This window comes from Pseudonaja textilis, chromosome 1 (assembly GCF_049901715.1).
Source record: "Pseudonaja textilis isolate UNSWEBS1 chromosome 1, rPseTex1.2, whole genome shotgun sequence".
In the NCBI taxonomy this organism is placed as follows: Eukaryota; Metazoa; Chordata; class Lepidosauria; order Squamata; family Elapidae; genus Pseudonaja; species Pseudonaja textilis.
The window spans coordinates 8,289,533-8,308,045 of record NC_141990.1 but is presented as its reverse complement, the minus strand read 5'-3'; the positions used below and the strand labels follow the sequence as shown (position 1 = coordinate 8,308,045).

At 42.8% G+C, this 18,513-nt stretch overlaps 1 protein-coding gene across 1 annotated transcript in view; it reads right to left on the bottom strand.

Annotated features, from left to right (window-relative positions):
* Nucleotides 1-18,513, bottom strand: part of LHX1 (LIM homeobox 1) — a 62,436-nt gene that overhangs the window by 27,898 nt on the left and 16,025 nt on the right. Inside the window, exon 3 of the mRNA XM_026710241.2 lies at nt 6,340-6,617. Within this exon, the coding sequence (XP_026566026.1) occupies nt 6,340-6,617 (278 nt within the window). The remainder of the gene's footprint in view (nt 1-6,339; nt 6,618-18,513) is intronic.

Sequence of the window (18,513 nt, the reverse complement as noted above, 5' to 3'; positions counted from 1 at the left end):
AGTTCCCATCACTTGCTACCTGATCCAAATCAGATCCCGTATTGAGCTGAGCAGACACCTTCTGCTTCAAAGCATCTGCTCCCACTTGGAGGATCTCCCGACAGATGTTTTCCACGCCGTTGTATCCCCCTAGGTTACAATCATCATTATTAAAGCCAATTTAAGGGCCAGGGAGGCACGGCTAATGCTCACCTAGAGGTGTTTGCAGCTGGAATATGGAATCGGAGGTGTGGGGGAGGGGGGGAGGAAGCAAAATGAATTTAGTTCAGTTTTGGCTACATCTCCTCCAGCCTAATGCCCCTTTCCTGACAGTTTGAACTACAGGTCCCATCATCCCAATGGGAGCTGGGATTGGTGGAAACTGCAATCTTAAATGCTCTGGAAGCTTTGCAGGAAGCAACGTATCTGGAAATCATAAATACAGATTTGTAGCCCTTGCCTTTTTATTTGTTTATTTATATTCCATCTTTATTATTTTTGCAAATACCTTAAGGCAGCAAACACACCTAATATCCCTCCCTCCGCCTATTCTTCTCACAACCCCAGCCCTCTGAGGTGGGTTGGGCTGAGAGAGACTCAAAATCACCCAGTTAACTTGTATGGCTAAGGCAGGACTAGAACTCTCCATTTCCTAGTGATTGGCCCAAGGTCATCCAGTTGCCTTTCGTGGCTAAGGTGCTTTGTGGCAGCCCCTGAGATATTGGAACACTGCTAGCATGTCATGCCTAGTCCTTCTTTTCATTAAACTTCTTTTCATTCATATCCCCTTAGCACAGATATTTTTGAATATACAAGCTCAAATTAAAACTTGCAACAATTACTGTAGGAGAATTTAAATAAGTAAGTAAATTATAGCCAGGCAAGCATTATTCTTCCATCCCATTGTATATTTGTTCCGTGTGTATTTGTTAGCCATCGTTGTTCATTTTAATGTTTACTTGTGCTTTTAATGTTTTACATTGTCATTTTTATTTTATTTTAAGCCAGTTACGCAGTGGCCAGGTGAGCAACATATAAATTGAATACATTCTAGATCTAGAAAACCTAGAACTACGCCTCCTTTAGTCCGATCTAAGTATAGTATATAAAATCATACATTGCAATGTCCTACCTGTCAATGAATACTTCAGCTTCAACCGTAACAACACAAGAGCAAACAATAAATACAAACTCAAGATTAAATAAATAAGGCACAGAGTATTGCCTGTGTCCAACTTAATAATTCCTTTGATTAGACACTAATTTAAGTTGTGAGATAGTATTGGTATGTGGTTTTCTAAGAGCCATTTTAAAAGAAATCCCATTGTCTTACCAGAATGGAGAAATGAATGAATCCCTCTGCCTTAAATTATTTATTTTTTAAAAACATTCCCAGCCTTTATTTTGGGTAAGCTCAAGGCAACGTACATACCTGATGCTCCTATTTTCCCCACAATGGCAACATTGTGAGATGGTTTGAGTGGAGAGATAATAATTTGTAGAAAATTCACCTAGCATTAAATCAAACCAAATCGATTCGTTTTCTTAAAATATTGGAAGGAATATTCCAAGTATAGAAATGACTAAAAAAATATGCCACATGGTGCTGCATGCAAACATATCCCTCATGCTGTTCATGTTTAGAATTTGCAATACTATCAAAGAAAAGGATGAAATTATATTCCAAAGAAGTTGGATGTGCAAGATAAGAGAAAATAGAGCCAAATTTGAATTAATGAGCATAATGACTTGAGTTTATAAATTACGGGATGGGGCTATAGTTTAATATCTCAAGACGTTTTTGTGACTACTGAAATGGCAAAGCTTCACTGATTTTTCAGATTGAAGACTTTTTCCAACTAGAACTAAGGTGAAAATTTCCTGACAGTGAGAACAATCAACCAGTGGAACAGTTTGCCTCCAGAAGTTGTGGGTGCTCCATCACAGGTGGTTTTTAAGAAGAGATTGGACAGCCATTTGCCCAGAATGGCTTGAGCAGGGGGCTGGACTAGAAGACCTCCAAGGTCCCTTCCACCTCTGCTATTCTGGTTTTAAGGACTATGCACATACTTTAAACTTAAATAGGATAATTCGTTCTTCTTTCCAACTGACCGAAACTTCATGGCAATAGCAATGGCAGTTAGATTTACATACCACTTCATGGTGCTTTACAGCGCTCTCTAAGCAGTTTACAGAGTCAGCCCATTGCCCCCACAACAACCTGGGTCCTCATTTTACCCATCTCGATAGGATGGAAGGCTGAGTCAGCCTTGGGCCTGGTGAGATTCGAACTGCCAAATTGCAATCAGCCAGCAGTCAGCAGAAGCAGCCTGCAGTACTGTACTCTAACCACTGTGCCGTCACGGCTCATGAAGGAACCTTCTCCAACCAGGTGCCTTCCACCTATATTGCCTTACAAATCGTATCATTCTCACCTCAGACAATGGGAGCCTGTTTCTGGAGTCCCTTCTGGAAGAGCAAAAATGGACTATCTGCTCCTTGTCTCTCAAAACTCATCTTTTCTGATCCAACGTTGACTCAATCGTTTCCCTACAACCCCAAACTAGAACCTCACTGCTGGGCCTGCCTTGGGTTGGACTAGATGACCCACAAGACCCCTTCCAACTCTGTTAGTCTGTATCTAAATCACACTTAAATGCATATTACCAATTGATAGTAGTACAAGTGGAACAGGTAACCTACACCTACAAACGTCAATAGGCTAAAACAGTGTTTCTCAATCTTGAAGATGTGTGGCCTTGAACTCCCAGAATCCCCTAGTCATGGGCAGGGGGGGATTTTACTGGATTGGACTGGTTCAGGCAAACCGGATGTTAAGTTTTCATCCAGTTTGCCGAACCAGTATTTCAACCAACTGGCTGGCCCTGCCCACCCCTCCCCTCCCCTTCTCGGAGTCTCTACACAGTGCAGGTAAGTGCAGGATCTACGCAGAGGCTCCGGGGGGCAGGGGGAACAGCCTTCCGGAAGGCCAGAAGCTGGCCTGTTTCCAGCTTCTGGAGGGGCTCCAGAGGCCGGGTGTCAACTCCTAAAATATTTCTCTGGTGTTTTTAGAGTTGCCAACAGAAAGGGAGGGGGGAGCAGTGCAGCATGTAGTTGCAAAACCGAAACTGCATTCCATAAATGTTTTCAAAGATAGGAACTAGGTGACTGAAGTTTCTGCCATGCAAAATTCTAACTGGAGAGCATGATTGATGACTCTTAGCTATGGATGTGTCCCATTGGTGAATATGAATTACGATACATCCAGGCAGTACCGGTATGTTAACTCTCAATAAGTCCTTCTTAAGTTTTGGAAGTTTGGCTCGAGACTCATGATTTAAATGTGGGTAACTGCTGAAATCCGGACAAGTAGCCAACTCTGAGACACAATAATTCATCATCGTTACTGGGACACCTGACACCCAGCCTCTTCAATTGCTTCCAACACTGGGGGGAGGCCATTTTCGCCCTCCAAGAGGCCCGGGGGAGGCCTCCGGACCTTTGGGAGGGTGAAAAATGGCCCTCCTGGAAATTCCGGTGCAAACTCCGAACTTCAGCTTTTATTAGAGGTAGTCACACCTGCTGATGATTAATTGACCAAGGGCACTTGATTAGCAGCACCTGGGTGCTGCTTCATACCTATGGAAGCAGTGAAGGTGTACTTAAGTTTTGCACGCACGGCTTCTCCATTTTGGCTTTCCTTTCGTAAGATAAATGATGAGGTGGTGCAACATGCCAGGCGTTATAGTTCCTCTGAGGTTGTATTTATCTACTTTTAAGAACTGCTAAGGGAAATATGGTTTTTACTTATGCCCCGATACTTAAAACCGCAGAACTGAAAGTGGGCATACAGGTAGTCCTTGACTTACAGCAATTAGTTTAGTGACCGTTGAAAGTTACAACGGCACTAAAAAAAGTATATACATCTATATATCTGTTTTCTTAAGTTTCGCGGGTATTTACATGTATGGTATTCAGCTTTGTTCGGGTATTTTCCCACGTCATTATAGTTGTGCTTTTAAAGTTGTAGTAACATTTCCGCAGAATCTCATCTGCCATAATCAGGCTTGTGTACAGACAAATTCAATACACATGATGTGGGAAAATACCCAAACAAAGCTGAAAACCATCTGTATATCTGTATATACACATATATACATCTATCTGTCTGTGTCTATCTATCTATCTATCTATCTATCTATCTATCTATCTATCTATCTATATCATTATCTATTATCTATCATCTATCATCTATCTATCTCTATCTATCTATCTATCTATCTATCTATCTATCTATCTATCTATCTATCTATCTATCTATCTATCTATCTTATCTATCTATATCATTATCTATCTGCCTATCTTCCTCAACTTACAACAGTTTATTTAGTGACTGTTATTCAGTTACTTTAAGACATTGAAACAAGTGGCTTATCACCATTTTTCACACTTACGACCATTGCAGCGTCCTGACCATCATGTCATCAAAATTCAGAGGCTTGGCAACTGATTCCTATTTATGACGGTTGCAGCATCCCCAAGGTCACGTGATTCTCTTTTGCGACCTTTTGACAAGCGAAGTCAATGGGGAAGCCAGACTCACTTAATGACCAGGTTACTAACTTATCAACGACAGTGATTCACTTAACCACTGTGGCAGGAAAGGTCGTAGAATGGGGCAAAACTCACTTAGCAAATGTCTCACTTAACAACAGAAATTTTAGACTCCCTTGTGATCGTATGTTGAGGACTGCCTGTATATTCATTTTGTTCTAATAAAATTAGTAATCCTATCTCTGACGTATTAAACTTATTTTCTCTAAGAGCCCAAGGCAAATATAGGCAAATTATAGGCAAATATTTGCCTTTATAGGCAAATATTTATTTGTTTGTCTCTTGACTTTTATTATTTTCACCAATAACTCAAGGCAGTGAACATATCCAACACACTTTCCGCCTCTCATTTTCCCCACAACAACCCTTTGATGTGGGCTGAGAGAGAGTAAATAGTACAAAGCCTCCCAGTCCATTTTCATGGCTAAGGTAGGATTAGAACTCACAGTCTCTTGATGATTGGTCAAAAGTCACACAACCAGCTTTCACAGGACTTGAACTCATAGTCTCCTGCTTTCTAGCCTGGTGCCTTAACCACTAGACCAAACTGGCTTTATCCCTGCATCTTTTCCTCACAAAAATAAGCCGGGGCAGTAGCCTGGGATAGGTTGATTGAGGTTATTTCTTCAATTTATTTATTTAATAAAAAAACTAGCTCGATACCTGTGCTTTGCTACGAAACTATGTGGTTGGGCTTAGTTTTGGGGGAGGAAAATAAGGGGGGGAAATTCTGCCTCTGCCTACCAGCATCCATCGGTATTCATCTGGCTAGCGTCCTGTCAGTGTGTGAGAGAGTTGAGGGCTGTTTGGAAACTGAAACAGTATTTGCTGTATGAGCAAGAAGGAGACAACAAGGAGCCTGGGCGTGGCTCAGCTCAACTGTTCTGTTCTACAGCTGCTTGGTGCTCTGAAACTGAAACTCCTCTGCTTGCATTTTGCATTTGGAACAGATTTCTTTTCAGGTGGGGAGGGGAAGTAGAACTCCTTAGCATCAGAGCCTGTTAATAATAATAATATAGGAAATAGTAATGCTCTGATGGTCATTTTGAAAAATCCTTTCTTAGTGAGCACCTAGAAGCCAAGAGGAACATATGTGCCAAATTTCAAGTTTGTAGGCTTTACAGTTCTGGAGATTTTGTGATGATGTGTGAATGGTATTTCGCTTTTTTATATATATATATATATATTTATTTATTTATTTATATACCTGCCCAACTCACTCATGGTACCTTGGAGCATCTTACAGAAATAAAAGCTCCAAAATAAAGCCCAATGTATCCCTGCCCTCTCCTGGTGACCACAATCAAATAAATCACTGCAGGAAATGGACTGAACCTGGATCTCCCTAGATTTAATCCAGTATCTTCCCACTGGAAAAAAAACCTTTAAAGTCTGAGAATCTTTTGCAAAGGAATTACTAAAACTAGATACGATTCTAAGTGCGTTGATGCTGCTATGAAACTCCTTTTCTAAGGACAGCAATTATTTTTTGAACGTTCATTCTGCTTTTGACCTTAAGGAGCTGGGTGCGAGAAATGTTTAAAAAGCAAACCCAAAAACCAGGTTTCCAAACAATCAATTCCGCCAATGATGGGTGAAGATCTGAAAGTCTTCCATCATACAAGCCGCTGTTAGAAGTCCCAAATCTGAAATCCAGCCAGTCTTGAACCAACTTCAAAAGATCTGGACCGCGTGGTTGGCTACCCCATATCAGTCCCGCCCTCCCGCCATTTTCCCCCACCCTACCTGGATGACACGCATGTTGAGGCCGGTCTCCTGCGCCAGCTGCTCACGGATGTGCCGAGTGGGTTTGGGAGTGGCGGCGAAGGCGGCTTTGAGGGTCTCCAGTTGCTTGGCTTTGATGGTGGTGCGGGGCCCTCTCCGTTTGGCCCCCAGGTTTTGGTCATCATTCTCATTGCTGCCCACCTCCTTGTCGGAGATATTGGCGCTTTCCAAATCCTTGGCGTCATCCTGGCCGGGATCCTGCGAATCCGGGGACAGGCTGGGGTCGCTACCGGTTGTAGCTACAAGAGGAAGAAGCAGAGGTATACATAACAAAGGGGTAGAGGTTCTGCTGCAAGGGCCATGCAATCATTGATATACACAACACTAATAAAACACATACAAACACAAATATAAGTTTATGTACAGCATCAGCATATACGAGGGCTATCCACAAAATAGATTACGTTTTCGTCTGTAGCAAGAAGGGGCGGAGCTAGCACGGCCATCTTTGGTCTGTGCGTCCGTCGCTCAGTCTGCATCTAGTCGTGCTAGTGGGAGGTTCGTATCGTTGCCCGTTATTTCACAGCAAACCTTTGAAATGTGTGCTGCAATTGAAAATCCCGCAAGATGTGAGGTGCGATCAGTGATAAGGTTTTTGTTTGCAAAAAAACATAAACTGATTGAAATTATTGTGAAACGTTGCAAAAACTAAGAAAAGCAATTCAGAACAAGCATAGAGGAAAGTTAAGCTCAAAAATTTTGTTTTTGCATGACAATGCCCGACCACACACAGCAAATCGCACTCGAGAAGTCCTGAATGCTTTCAAGTGGGAGATTTTTCCTCATCCGCCCTACAGCAAGATCAGAGCTGTATCTCGCGGGATTTTCAATTGCAGCACACATTTCAAACGTTTGCTGTGAAATAACGGGCAACGATACGAACCTCCCACTAGCATGACTAGATGCAGACTGAGCGGCGGACGCACAGACCAAAGATGGCCGCGCTAGCTCCGCCCCTTCTTGCTACAGATGAAAACATAATCTATTTTGTGGATAGCCCTCGTACATATCTATCTATCTATCTATCTATCTATCTATCTATCTATCTATCCATCCATCCATCCATCCATCCATCCATCCATCCATCTACACACACACACACACGCATACATACATATATGCCAGTGGTGGGATTCAATTTTTTTTGCTACCAGTTCTATGGGCGTGGCTTGGTGGTCATGGCATGGCTTGGTGGGTGTGGCAGGGGAAGGTTACTGCAAAATCCCCATTCCCTCCCCACCCCACTAACCTGCTTTCCAGCTCCGTTCTCCTGTGCAGGGCAACAAAAGAAGATCCAGCCGATCATCTGGGACTCAATGGGAGGCAGAGAATAGATGGGGCGGGGCCAGTCAGAGGTGGGATTGGCCGGTTCTCCAAACTACTCAAAATTTCCACTACCGGTTCTCCAGAACTGGTCAGAACCTGCTGAAGACCACCTCTGATATACACACACATACACACACACAGAGATGCACACACATACAGAGTAGAGGGGGCGTGCATTAGTGAACTTATGTGCCTATCGTCCCCATTATTGTATTTGTATTCTCTTATTCTTGTTTTTGTTTAACAAATTCCAATCAATAAAAATAAAAAAATAAAATTTTAAAAAAATATGCGTGCCTGTATAATATGTAGACAGCACAATATAAAATATTAAAGTGAGGTAAAGCCGTGATAAAAATCACCATAATACGGGGCTACAGAGTCGCAATAGGATCGATGTTATAATTCAATATCTAAGGAAGCTAACCATGATCTATGGTGGGTGGTGTCAAAATCAAGGCCCGCTGGCTGCTTAGATCTGGTTCTGGGAACAGCAAAGGATTGGTCCAAGGTGCCTCTGCCAGAGCCTTGCAGGATGCCACTGCAGGCACAGGTGGGATTCAGCAGGTTCTGGAGAATCGGTAGTGGAAATTTTGAGTAGTTTGGAGAACCAGCAAATCCCACCTCTGACTGGCCCCGCCCTCATCTATTCTCTGCCTCCCGAGTCCCAGCTGATTGGCTGGATCTTCTTTGGTTGCCCTGCACAGGAGTACGGAGCTGGAAAGCAGGCTAGTGGGGTGGGGAAGGAATGGGGATTTTGCAGTAACCTTCCCCTGCCATGCCCACCAAGCCACGCCCACAGAACAGGTAGTAAAATTGTTTGAATCCCACTACTCTTGCAAGGCTCCCAAGCTCCATTTTCACTGGCGTAGGGTTGCAGGAGGCCGTCGCAGCCGAAAATGAAGCTTGCAAGGGCCCATTTTTGCTGGCAGACGTCCAGGCCACCACAGACGCCCCCAACACAAGTGATATCAAGCTGGCCACAACCACCCTGGCCACACACACACACACACACACACACACACACGGGGTCAAACCCAACCCTAACACGGCCTTCCATGAAATAAAGTTTGACACCCCTGATCTGTGGTATGCCCCCAAGCAATGTTCTGTCCTAACAGAATGGCTAAAAGTCTACACCAGGGGCTCCCAAAATTTGGCAACGTTAAGACTTGTGGACTTCAACTCCCAGAATTCCTCAGTCAGCAATTCTGGGAGTTAAAGTCCACAAGTCTTAACTTTGCCAAGTTTGGGGATCCCCTGGTCTACACACATGATGGCCAACCCGGATATTGCAACTCTCACGGTCAAAAACTACAGAGGCAGCAATTAGAAATCTGCAAATCATTCACCAAGAGCTTCTGATCCCGAGTTATGTCAGAGCGATGTGTTCAGAGAGATGCCCCATCTTAAAATAAGCGGGGGAAAAAAGCTTGAACGAGGACAGAGTTAGTGACAGGGAATCAAGGCAGCGTTTTGGGGTCAATATATTGGATTTGAGGCTCCATCTTAATCAACAGCTGAACTAAACTTCTGAGAAGAACCATCCATTTCACTCTGAAATCCTCACGCCTGTATTTTGCAGTGGTTGGTGGATCTTTAGTAACATTAAGCATGGTAGATCCTGAAAGACTCTGCTTCCCCCTGATCTCCGCTGGCTAAAAGCAGTGGAACAACCACTTTGATTAGCGACATAAATTCTGTGGTCATTAGTACTGATGGCATTACCTAGTTGGGTAATGAAACGTCTGCAAGAAAACAACCAAGCTCAGAGAGCACCAAGGACCCCTCAGAGCAAGGTTTTATTTGATTACTTAAATGTTGTTTTTGTTTTGACTTAAATTTATGGGCCACCCAACTTTGGTGGACTTTGGAGATGACCTGCAGCCTTGGATGACAAGCAGCCTTTGAGAATGGCAATACGTTTTGCTCCAAGCTAGCCACACAAGATGTTATGTGGGAGGATCCTATACATTTCCATACTAAACACCCCATCAAATATTCCCATGAGATTTTCCCTCAGGAAAATGTAAGGATCATTTCTGCTTAAATATATATTTTAAGCATTTTTCCTGGAGGCCAATGGAATTTGCTAGCACGTGATTATTTAGAGAGCCAATTTGATCTAGTGGTTAAAACACCAGGCTGGAAACTGGGAAATTATGAGTTCTAGTCCTGCCTTAGGCATGAAATCTGACTGGATGACTTTGGGCCAAACACCAGGAGACAGTGAGTTCTAGTCTCGACTAACCATGAAAGCTGGCTGGGTGACTTTGGGCCAATCACCAGGAGATGGTGAATTCTAGTCCTGCATTAGGCATGAAAGCTGGCTGGGTGACTTTGAGCCAAACTCTAGGTGACAGTGAGTTCTAGTCTCAACTAACCATGAAAGCTGGCTGGGTGACTTTGGGCCAATCACCAGGAGATGGTGAATTCTAGACCTGCATTAGGCATGAAAGCTGGCTGGGTGACTTTGAGCCAAACTCTAGGTGACAGTGAGTTCTAGTCTCAACTAACCATGAAAGCTGGCTGGGTGACTTTAGGCTAATCACCAGGAGATGGTGAATTCTAGTCCTGCATTAGGCATGACTGGGTGATTTTGGGCTGGTCCTTCTCTCTCAATCCAACCCAATTCACAGGGTTGTTGTAAGCAAACTAGGTCAAAGGAAGAAGTCATGTTCTCCAGCTTGAATTATTTATAAAATCATAGAGGCCGAAAAAAATAAATACCGAATATAATTAAAAAATAAAATAAAATGCGATCTCTGCCAGACCATATCTTAGATTTTATACAAAGAAATTCCTCCTTTCCTAAACTTCCATCTCCATTTTTCTGTTTTTTAACTTAAGAGAAGAAGGATTGTGTTAACAATTTCTCACATGGGAGTGAAAATGGTTCCCAAGTCGCCCTCCTTCTTCTTCCTCTCGCCCCACAAGCCTTCACACTTTACACGTGTACACACTGACACGTGGGTGTGAAACTGACCCAGGCACCTCTGTGTTAAGTCTGCCTGGCCAAACATCGGCCTCTGGCCTGTGAATGAATTTCTTCACCGCTGTCACCCAACGCCTGGCTTCCCCCTCCTCCTCCCCAAACATTTTCCAACAAAATCCACATTGGCCCGTCTGCCTTCTCTGATCTCCCTGGCATTTAAAAATGGAAATCCAATTTTCAGTCCCCCCCAGTGCTGCTTTTCCAAAAGGAAGGGACCCATAGACACCTCATGGCTTGCTCCACCCCATAGTTTACAAGCAAGTGTGGATGGCGAGTTGCACATCTCCCCGACCCTTGTGATCTGCATCGTCTGGTGTGACTTTATTAACACACACACACATACACACAGCAGCAAACTGAAAGAAACAAACAAGTCGGCTGAAATCAGACTCGGCAAGCAACACCCACCCCATCACTTCAAATATTTGTCTGACATTCAGTCAATCTTTCCGGGCCACTGAAGCTTTGATTCTCATCCGCGAGAAAGCTTACAGCCTTTTCTCCAATTTAAACACCCCCCCTACTCACCCCCTCTCCATTCCTAAATAACAAAATAGTTTTCTTTCCTAACTGTGATGCATAGAAGGAAGCCAAAGAAAGGGGCAACTACAAAGAGAAAAGGAGAGAAGGGGGGAAACCCCCCGTGAATGACAAGAAGGAAAGTGTGCAGAAGACTGAGAAATGACTTAGATGGAGAAGAAGGGAATGAAGAAAAGCCCAGCCAAGAAGACAAAATGGAATATATATCTATATATCTCTATCTCTATATACATGTACATCTACATCAATATCTATATCTATCTATCTATCTATCTATCTATCTATCTATCTATCTTCTTAAGTTTTCGCGGGCACTTACATGTATGTTATTCAGCTTTGTTCGGGTATTTTCCCACATCATTGTAGTTGTGCTTTTAAAGTTGTAGCAACGTTTCGGCAGAATCTCATCTGCCATCCAGAAGCCTGATGATGGCAGATGAGATTCTGCCAAAACGTTGCTACAACTTTAAAAGCACAACTATAACAACGTGGGAAAATACCCGAACAAAGCTGAATAACATGTATGTATGCATGTATGTATGTATGTATGTATGTGCATATATTGAAGCATCTCTCTCCGTTTCAGATACATTTTCTTCCAAATTAATGCCTGTAGAATTAAATATGCAAAGAATGGTTCTAACTGTTAAAGTATTCTAAAGCTTGACCTTTTTTCTAAGCATGGCCCAGCTCTAAATTCAGCATTATTATTATTTATTGTTTATTTTATTTATACATTCTGCACTATTATGGTTGTATATTGATCTATTTTACTTATTAATTACATTTCTCTACCACCCATCTCACTATCAAGCTTACAATATGAAAAAAAAACCAATAATATAATAATGTTTTTTTATGTTATCCAATTTACAGGACGCTGGGGGAGGGAATCCAGTTCAGACGTCCCTAAATTTATGCAAAATGAATATGGGAAAAAAAAAACCACTCCAAGAAGGAAAAAGAGGCAAATGAGGATACACCATTGACAATAATTAATCATGTCTCACAGGTCTCCCGATCCCCATGCCGGAGAGAATTGTTGTTGATATTGGTGCCGTTGTTATTATGATAATGTTTTTATTTTTACTGCTGGTATCCCTTTGAACGACTGATAACGGTGTAAGTGCAAAGGGTGATAAGTGATAAGGGTGATAAATTTGGGGAGAACATGTGGATTTACTGATCAGCTCATCAGGAATGTGTGATAGTTCGACAGGGTTTCCCAGTTTGGGGGTGTGATAGTCACGAAATCGCACGCACAATTTATCCCTCATTCATCTCCTTAACGTATCCATGTATCCTTAGATTTATCCTCACTTTATCTTTAACATAAGGATGCATCTTTAAATTTATCCTTAAATTATACAAAAGAAATGAAGAAAGCTTTCCAGAAACCAGGAGAGGAATTTGGGGTGGAAAGCATTTAAACTCTTCCAGTCCCCTAAAATAAATCCCTGGTATGAAAATATCACATCTTAAAAGCTTCTCTTTTTTGGTACGGCTTCTTGAGATTCTTGGATAAGAACAAGGAATCTCCCAAAAGTCTAAATCATCTTCTCCTGGATTAAAGAGAGAAGGGTTCAAATCACTTTTTGAGCTTTAAAATCACTGCTTGATCTATGTTATAGGTTCACTGTCAGAATAAAATGGAATATCCCAGATAAGCCATCCTGAGCTCTTAAGGTAGGTGAGGGGGAATAAAAAAACAGAAAGAGGCTATAAGTATGAAGAATAAATGTACCACAATAGCAATTGTAGCTATTGTGCGCTTATGAAATTCTAGATTTGGGATTTAATATTATAATGTAAAGTGTCATTTCTTGATAAAAAATATATAGTAATTTAACATAATATATAAAAGATATGTTTCCCTTATTCAGTTTTGTTGGACTCTATTATATATAATAATTAAACATAATTTAATGTGTCTTCTCTTGATGGAAATATGAATTTCATGTGTGATCACTCCCAGTCATTTATTCATTCCAACATTTTATTCACTCCAACATTCCCCCCGCACCCCCACTTCAAAAATATTTTTTTCCTCAGGGCAGCGCGCAATATTTTAAAATCTGCACTTTATTTTAAAAAACAATAAAAATAGAATTTAAAAAAAATCCTCATTGGTGAAAAAGATGCAGCATATCAAAGAGAGCAGGATTAAAATGAGATAGGAGCATCACAGTGATGTAAAAGAATTGAAAATGAAGTCCTTGCAAAAAAAAAAAAATTAAAAATCAGAGAAATTCAAATGCCTGGCAAAAAAAATGCCCTTGTGGCTAGAAAGTTAAAGAAATGGTGGCTAGAATTAGGTGTGTGATTTATTAGGGAAGTTTTCCAGAAAGCAGGAGGGGTAGCAGGAAGATGTCAATTCTAGATATTCACCTCTTGTGCTCCAAATTAGAGATCAAACTTAGAATCTTAAATCTTAAGGCCTTTGCAGTGATTTCCAACCTTGGCAGTTCTGTGACACGTGGACTTCAACTCCCAGAATTCTCCTGCCAGAATGAAATTGCCAAGGTTGGAAATCACTGTCTCAAACTCTCTCAGATCCACTACCAAATTTTATTGCTCTTCCAAGCTTGCAAATGTATTAACTGTCTCCTGATCTTTTTCATGGATTAGCAAAATCTTGATTTGGGAGTCTTCCATTCAAATAATGCTGTTTGTATCTAGGAACATCTGTGTTAATTTGAAAGATAATTTTCAAGGATGATGTGGAAGACAATTATTTGGAGAGCCACTTTGTTCTAGTGGTTAAGGCGCCATATAGAAGCCAGGAGACTGGAAGTTCTAGTCTTGCCTTCTCTGTGAAACCCGGATAGATGACTTTGGGCCAAATCACTAGGAGACAGTGAGTTCAAATCCTGCCTTAATCATGAAAGCTGGCTAGGTAACTTTGGGCCAATCACCAGGAAATGGTGAATTCTAGTCCTGCCTTCGGCACGAAACCCAGATGGATGACTTTTGGTCAATCACCAGGAGACTGTAAGTTCTAGTCCACGAAAGTCAGCTGGGTGACTTCGAACCAGTCACTCAACTCTCTCAGCCCAACCCACCTCACAGGGCTGTTGTAGAGGAAAACAGGAGGGGGGAAATTAGGTGTGTTTGCTTCAGTTACTTAAAAAGTAATGAAAGTGAGATTAAAAAAAAAAAAAATACAGCCAGTCCTCGACTTACAATAGTTCATCCCCTCCAAGTCTTACTCCCGAGTCGCCCCTTTTGTCTCAGCTGCTCTCGCCTTCTAGCAGCTCTGTGCATACACGCACTGGGAACAGGCTCCCCTTGTTCCTCTGCCTCGCTGCTCCCAGACTCCGAAGGCTCCGGAGGCAGCACCCCACTCCCAGATGGTCCTGGCCCCATCTCTGCATCAGATGCAGGACCCTCGTCCAAGTCCTCTCCAGACTCCCAGACGGGTCCTCGTTCTTCCCCACTGTCCGATTCCGCTGCCGTCTGCACCTGCTGCTGGTGAACCACAACACCGTTATAACTTGGAACAATCACTAAATGAGACTGATGTAAGTCGAGGACTACCTGCGCTGTGGAAATTGGCCATCCTTGAGAAATTGTGCTGTTGTTACAGGTAGTCCTCGACTTATAACCGTTCGTTTAGTGAGCGTTCAAAGTTACAATGGCACCGAAAAGAGTGACTTAGGACCGTTTTTCACAGTTACAACCTTGGCAGCATCCCCTTGATTGAGTGATCAGATGCTTGGCCGCTGACTCACATCTATGACGGTTGCAGCATCCTCGGGTCACCTGATCCCCTTTTGCGACCTTCTGTCAAGCAAAGTCCATGGGGAAGCCAGGTTCACTTAACAACCATGTGACTAACTTGTCAACTGCAGCAATTCCCTTAACAACGGTGACCGTAAATGTTGTAAAATGGGGCAAAACTCACTTAACAAAGGTCTCGCTCAACCACAGCAATGTTGGACTCAATTGTGGTCTTAAGTCAAGGACCACCCGCATGAAGGAGCTCCTGGCTGCTTGTTGAGGGATTTGGGGATCACCTTGCTTGGTGTGGATGCTTTTTATATTATGCTTTTAACCAGGGGTCCCCAAACTTGGCAACTTTAAGCTCTGCTGGCTGGAGAATTCTGGGAGTTGAAGTCCGCAAGTCTTAAAGTTGCCAAGTTTGGAGACCTCTGCTTTTAACTAATAATAAAGCTTAAAAATAAAATCCCTTATTTCCTGGCATGGTTGTTTTTTCCCCCTCTGGATCCAAAAAGAACCAATTGCCTGGACACCTCATCCCTGCTCTGACACTGGATGAAACAAGGGTCCCTCAGCACCTTTTCTGAATGGCAACTTTTATTAACGGCTTCGGTGAGCTGCGTTTCATTTCATGCAAAGCATAGATTGGCTCGACGGGTGAATGCCTCAGACGGAGCTCACAAAAGACGCTGCGGCCTTTTTCATAAAGTTTCTTAGTCCGACAACCTGCCGTGGGACTCCGTGTTCTATTTTGTTGTGATAAAATGCCGATATGTTCTCCCTCCCTTTTGGAAAACCTCTGCTTTTTTTTCTCTCTTTCTCGTGAAATAATCTTCTATATAGAGCAGGGGTGTCAAACTCAAGGCTGGATCCGGCCTGCGGGGCACTTAGATCTGGCCCATGGGGTTGCCCTGGAAACAGCGAAGGACCAGCCCGCGATGCCTCTGCCAGTGAAAATGGAGCTCGGGAGGGTTGCAGGCGGGGGGTTGCAGGAAACCGTTGCAAATGGAGCCTGCGGCCTTCCCAAGCTTTGTTTTCACCTGCAGAAGGTTGCAGGAGGCCATCACAGCCGAAAACGGAGCTCAGGAGCCCGTTTCCACTGGCGAATTCTCGGGCCACCACAGGCGCCCCCGACATGTCCACCCCAGTCCCCCAAGGTTAAACACAATCCTGATGCGGCCCTCAATGAATTCAAGTTTGACTCCTCTGATATAGAGGGTCCTTGGTTGTTTTCTTGCAGACGTTACATTACCAAACTAGTAAGGTGACCAATCGTCCTCCTTTAGGGGGGACAATCCTCCTTTTGTAAGTTCTGTCCCCCCTCGAAAAGTGTCCTCCTATGTGTCCTCCTTTTTGATATTTGAAGACTAATCTGTAAATCCCCATATTTGATCAATGCCGATCCGATCCGTTGTGTGTGATGTGACGTATTTATATTTGACATGACGATTCATCAAGGCTCGATACAGTGTGGCGAGACGCAATTATGAGGCGTATGAACTCGACAGAGGAGAATTGTTTTGAGAGAATGTGCCGTGCACAAGAGTGCGCCACGCGCAAGTGGCTTTATTTTTTTCCTTCAATTTATTTGTGTCCTCCTTTTCATTATGAAAAAAGTTGGTCACCTTAAAACTAGGTAACCTCATCAGTGTTGGGAGGGAGTGGGATTTGTTCTTGTTTTATATTCTGGTGGCTTGTCCTGTCAGTAAGAGTGGGAATAGCCTTGGAGGTTCTTTGGTTGGGCTGTTTACTGTTAGCCTGTCTGGGATATTGTTTACTTCTTGATTGTTGGCCTAACAATGGTTTAATACCAAAATTAACATTTAACCAATGCTCAAGAAGTAAATGATACCCCAAACAAGCTAACAGTAAACAGTTCAACCAAGGAACCTCCAAAACTATTTCCACCCACACTGACAGGGCAAGCCAACAAAATATAAAATGAGAGCAAACCCCACTCCTACTAGCACTGACGATGTTACCGAGTCAGGTAATGTAATGTCTGCAAGAAAACAACCATGCTCAAAGAGCGCCAAGGACCCTTTCATTTTAAGCTACAAATATCGATAATCTCCTATATTGTGAAAAACTCCAGTTCTGGTCCTCCATTATACAATGCAAACTTTAGGTCTGTTCAATATAAAAATCCTTCTCTTGCATTCCAGCTCCAAGCCGGAAATTGGATTCAGGAGCTGAAACGAACCCTTCTCATTCAATGATTTTCACTGACTTTTCCCTCCATTCTCCTGTGACTTGTTAATTATTTTTGCTTTCCTAGCTTTGCAAAGGCATCCCACCCCTCAGCGCTGTTCCATTGTTTGATGTGGTGTTTGGATGGTACATTAATTTGAGAAAGGAAAAGGAATGTCTTAGACAGTACACTGTTAAGCACGTATTGTATGCAAAGAAAAAACCTCTCTCTATATATATAGCTCGATACCCGTGCTTCGCTATGAAACTATGTGGTCGGGTTTAGTTTTTGGGGAGGAAAATCAGGGAAAAAAATTGTGCCTCTGCCTACCAGCATCCATCGGTATTCATCTGGCTAGCATCCTGTCAGTGTGAGAGAGAGTTGAGGGCTGTTTGGAAACTGAAACAGTATTTGCTGTGTGAGCAAGAAGGAGACAGCAAGGAGCCTGGGCATGGCTTAGCTCAACTGTCTGTACTAAGGCTGCTTGGTGCTGTGAAACTGAAACTCCTCTCCTCTGCTTGTGTTTTGCATTTGGAAGAGTTTTATTTTCAGGTGGGGAGGGGGAGTAGAACTCCTTAGCATCAGAGAGTGTTAATAACAATATAGGAAATACTAATAGCTCTGATGGTCATTTCAAAAAATCCTTTCTTAGCGAGCACCTAGAAGCCAAGAGGAATATACATGCCAAATTGCTTTAAGAAGTCTGGACCTCAAGTGATGCTGGCTGGGGAATTCTGGGAGTTGAAGTCCAGACTTCTTAAAGTTGCTAAGGCTGAGAAATATTGCTGTATACAAATGATACCAAAATAAATATTGGCCAGGGGTTTGTGTCTGGAAAAGACCATGCTTTGCGCTAACAGATTGAAAATCTTGTTCCTCTGATAAAGGGGAAAAAAATCAAAGTCCCAAAGGCATGCTAGCATTGGGCTCTGGGTCAACTTTCTGCAAGTCCACACAAGTATCACAGATGAGCCACAGTGGCGCAGTGGTTAGAGTGCAGTACTGCAGGCTAATTCTGCTGACAGCTGGCTGCCTGCAATTTGGCAGTTCAAATCTCACCAGGCTCAAGATTGATTGATTCAGCCTTCCATCCTTCCAAGGTCGGTAAAATGAGGACCCAAAATTGTTGGGAGCAAGAGGCTGACTCTGTAAACCGCTTAGAGAGGGCTGTAAAAGCACTGTGAAGTGGTATAGAAGTCTAAATGCTATTGCTATATTCCAAGATAGACTGCCTCTAACTCTGGGAGTTCTACTTATCTCGGTAAAAAAAATGGAATCTACACTTTTCTTTTTCTTGAGCTAATCTCCTTGTCAGTTCTTCTAAACTAGGGCTTGATTTCACCAACACCAGAACGTAAGCTGA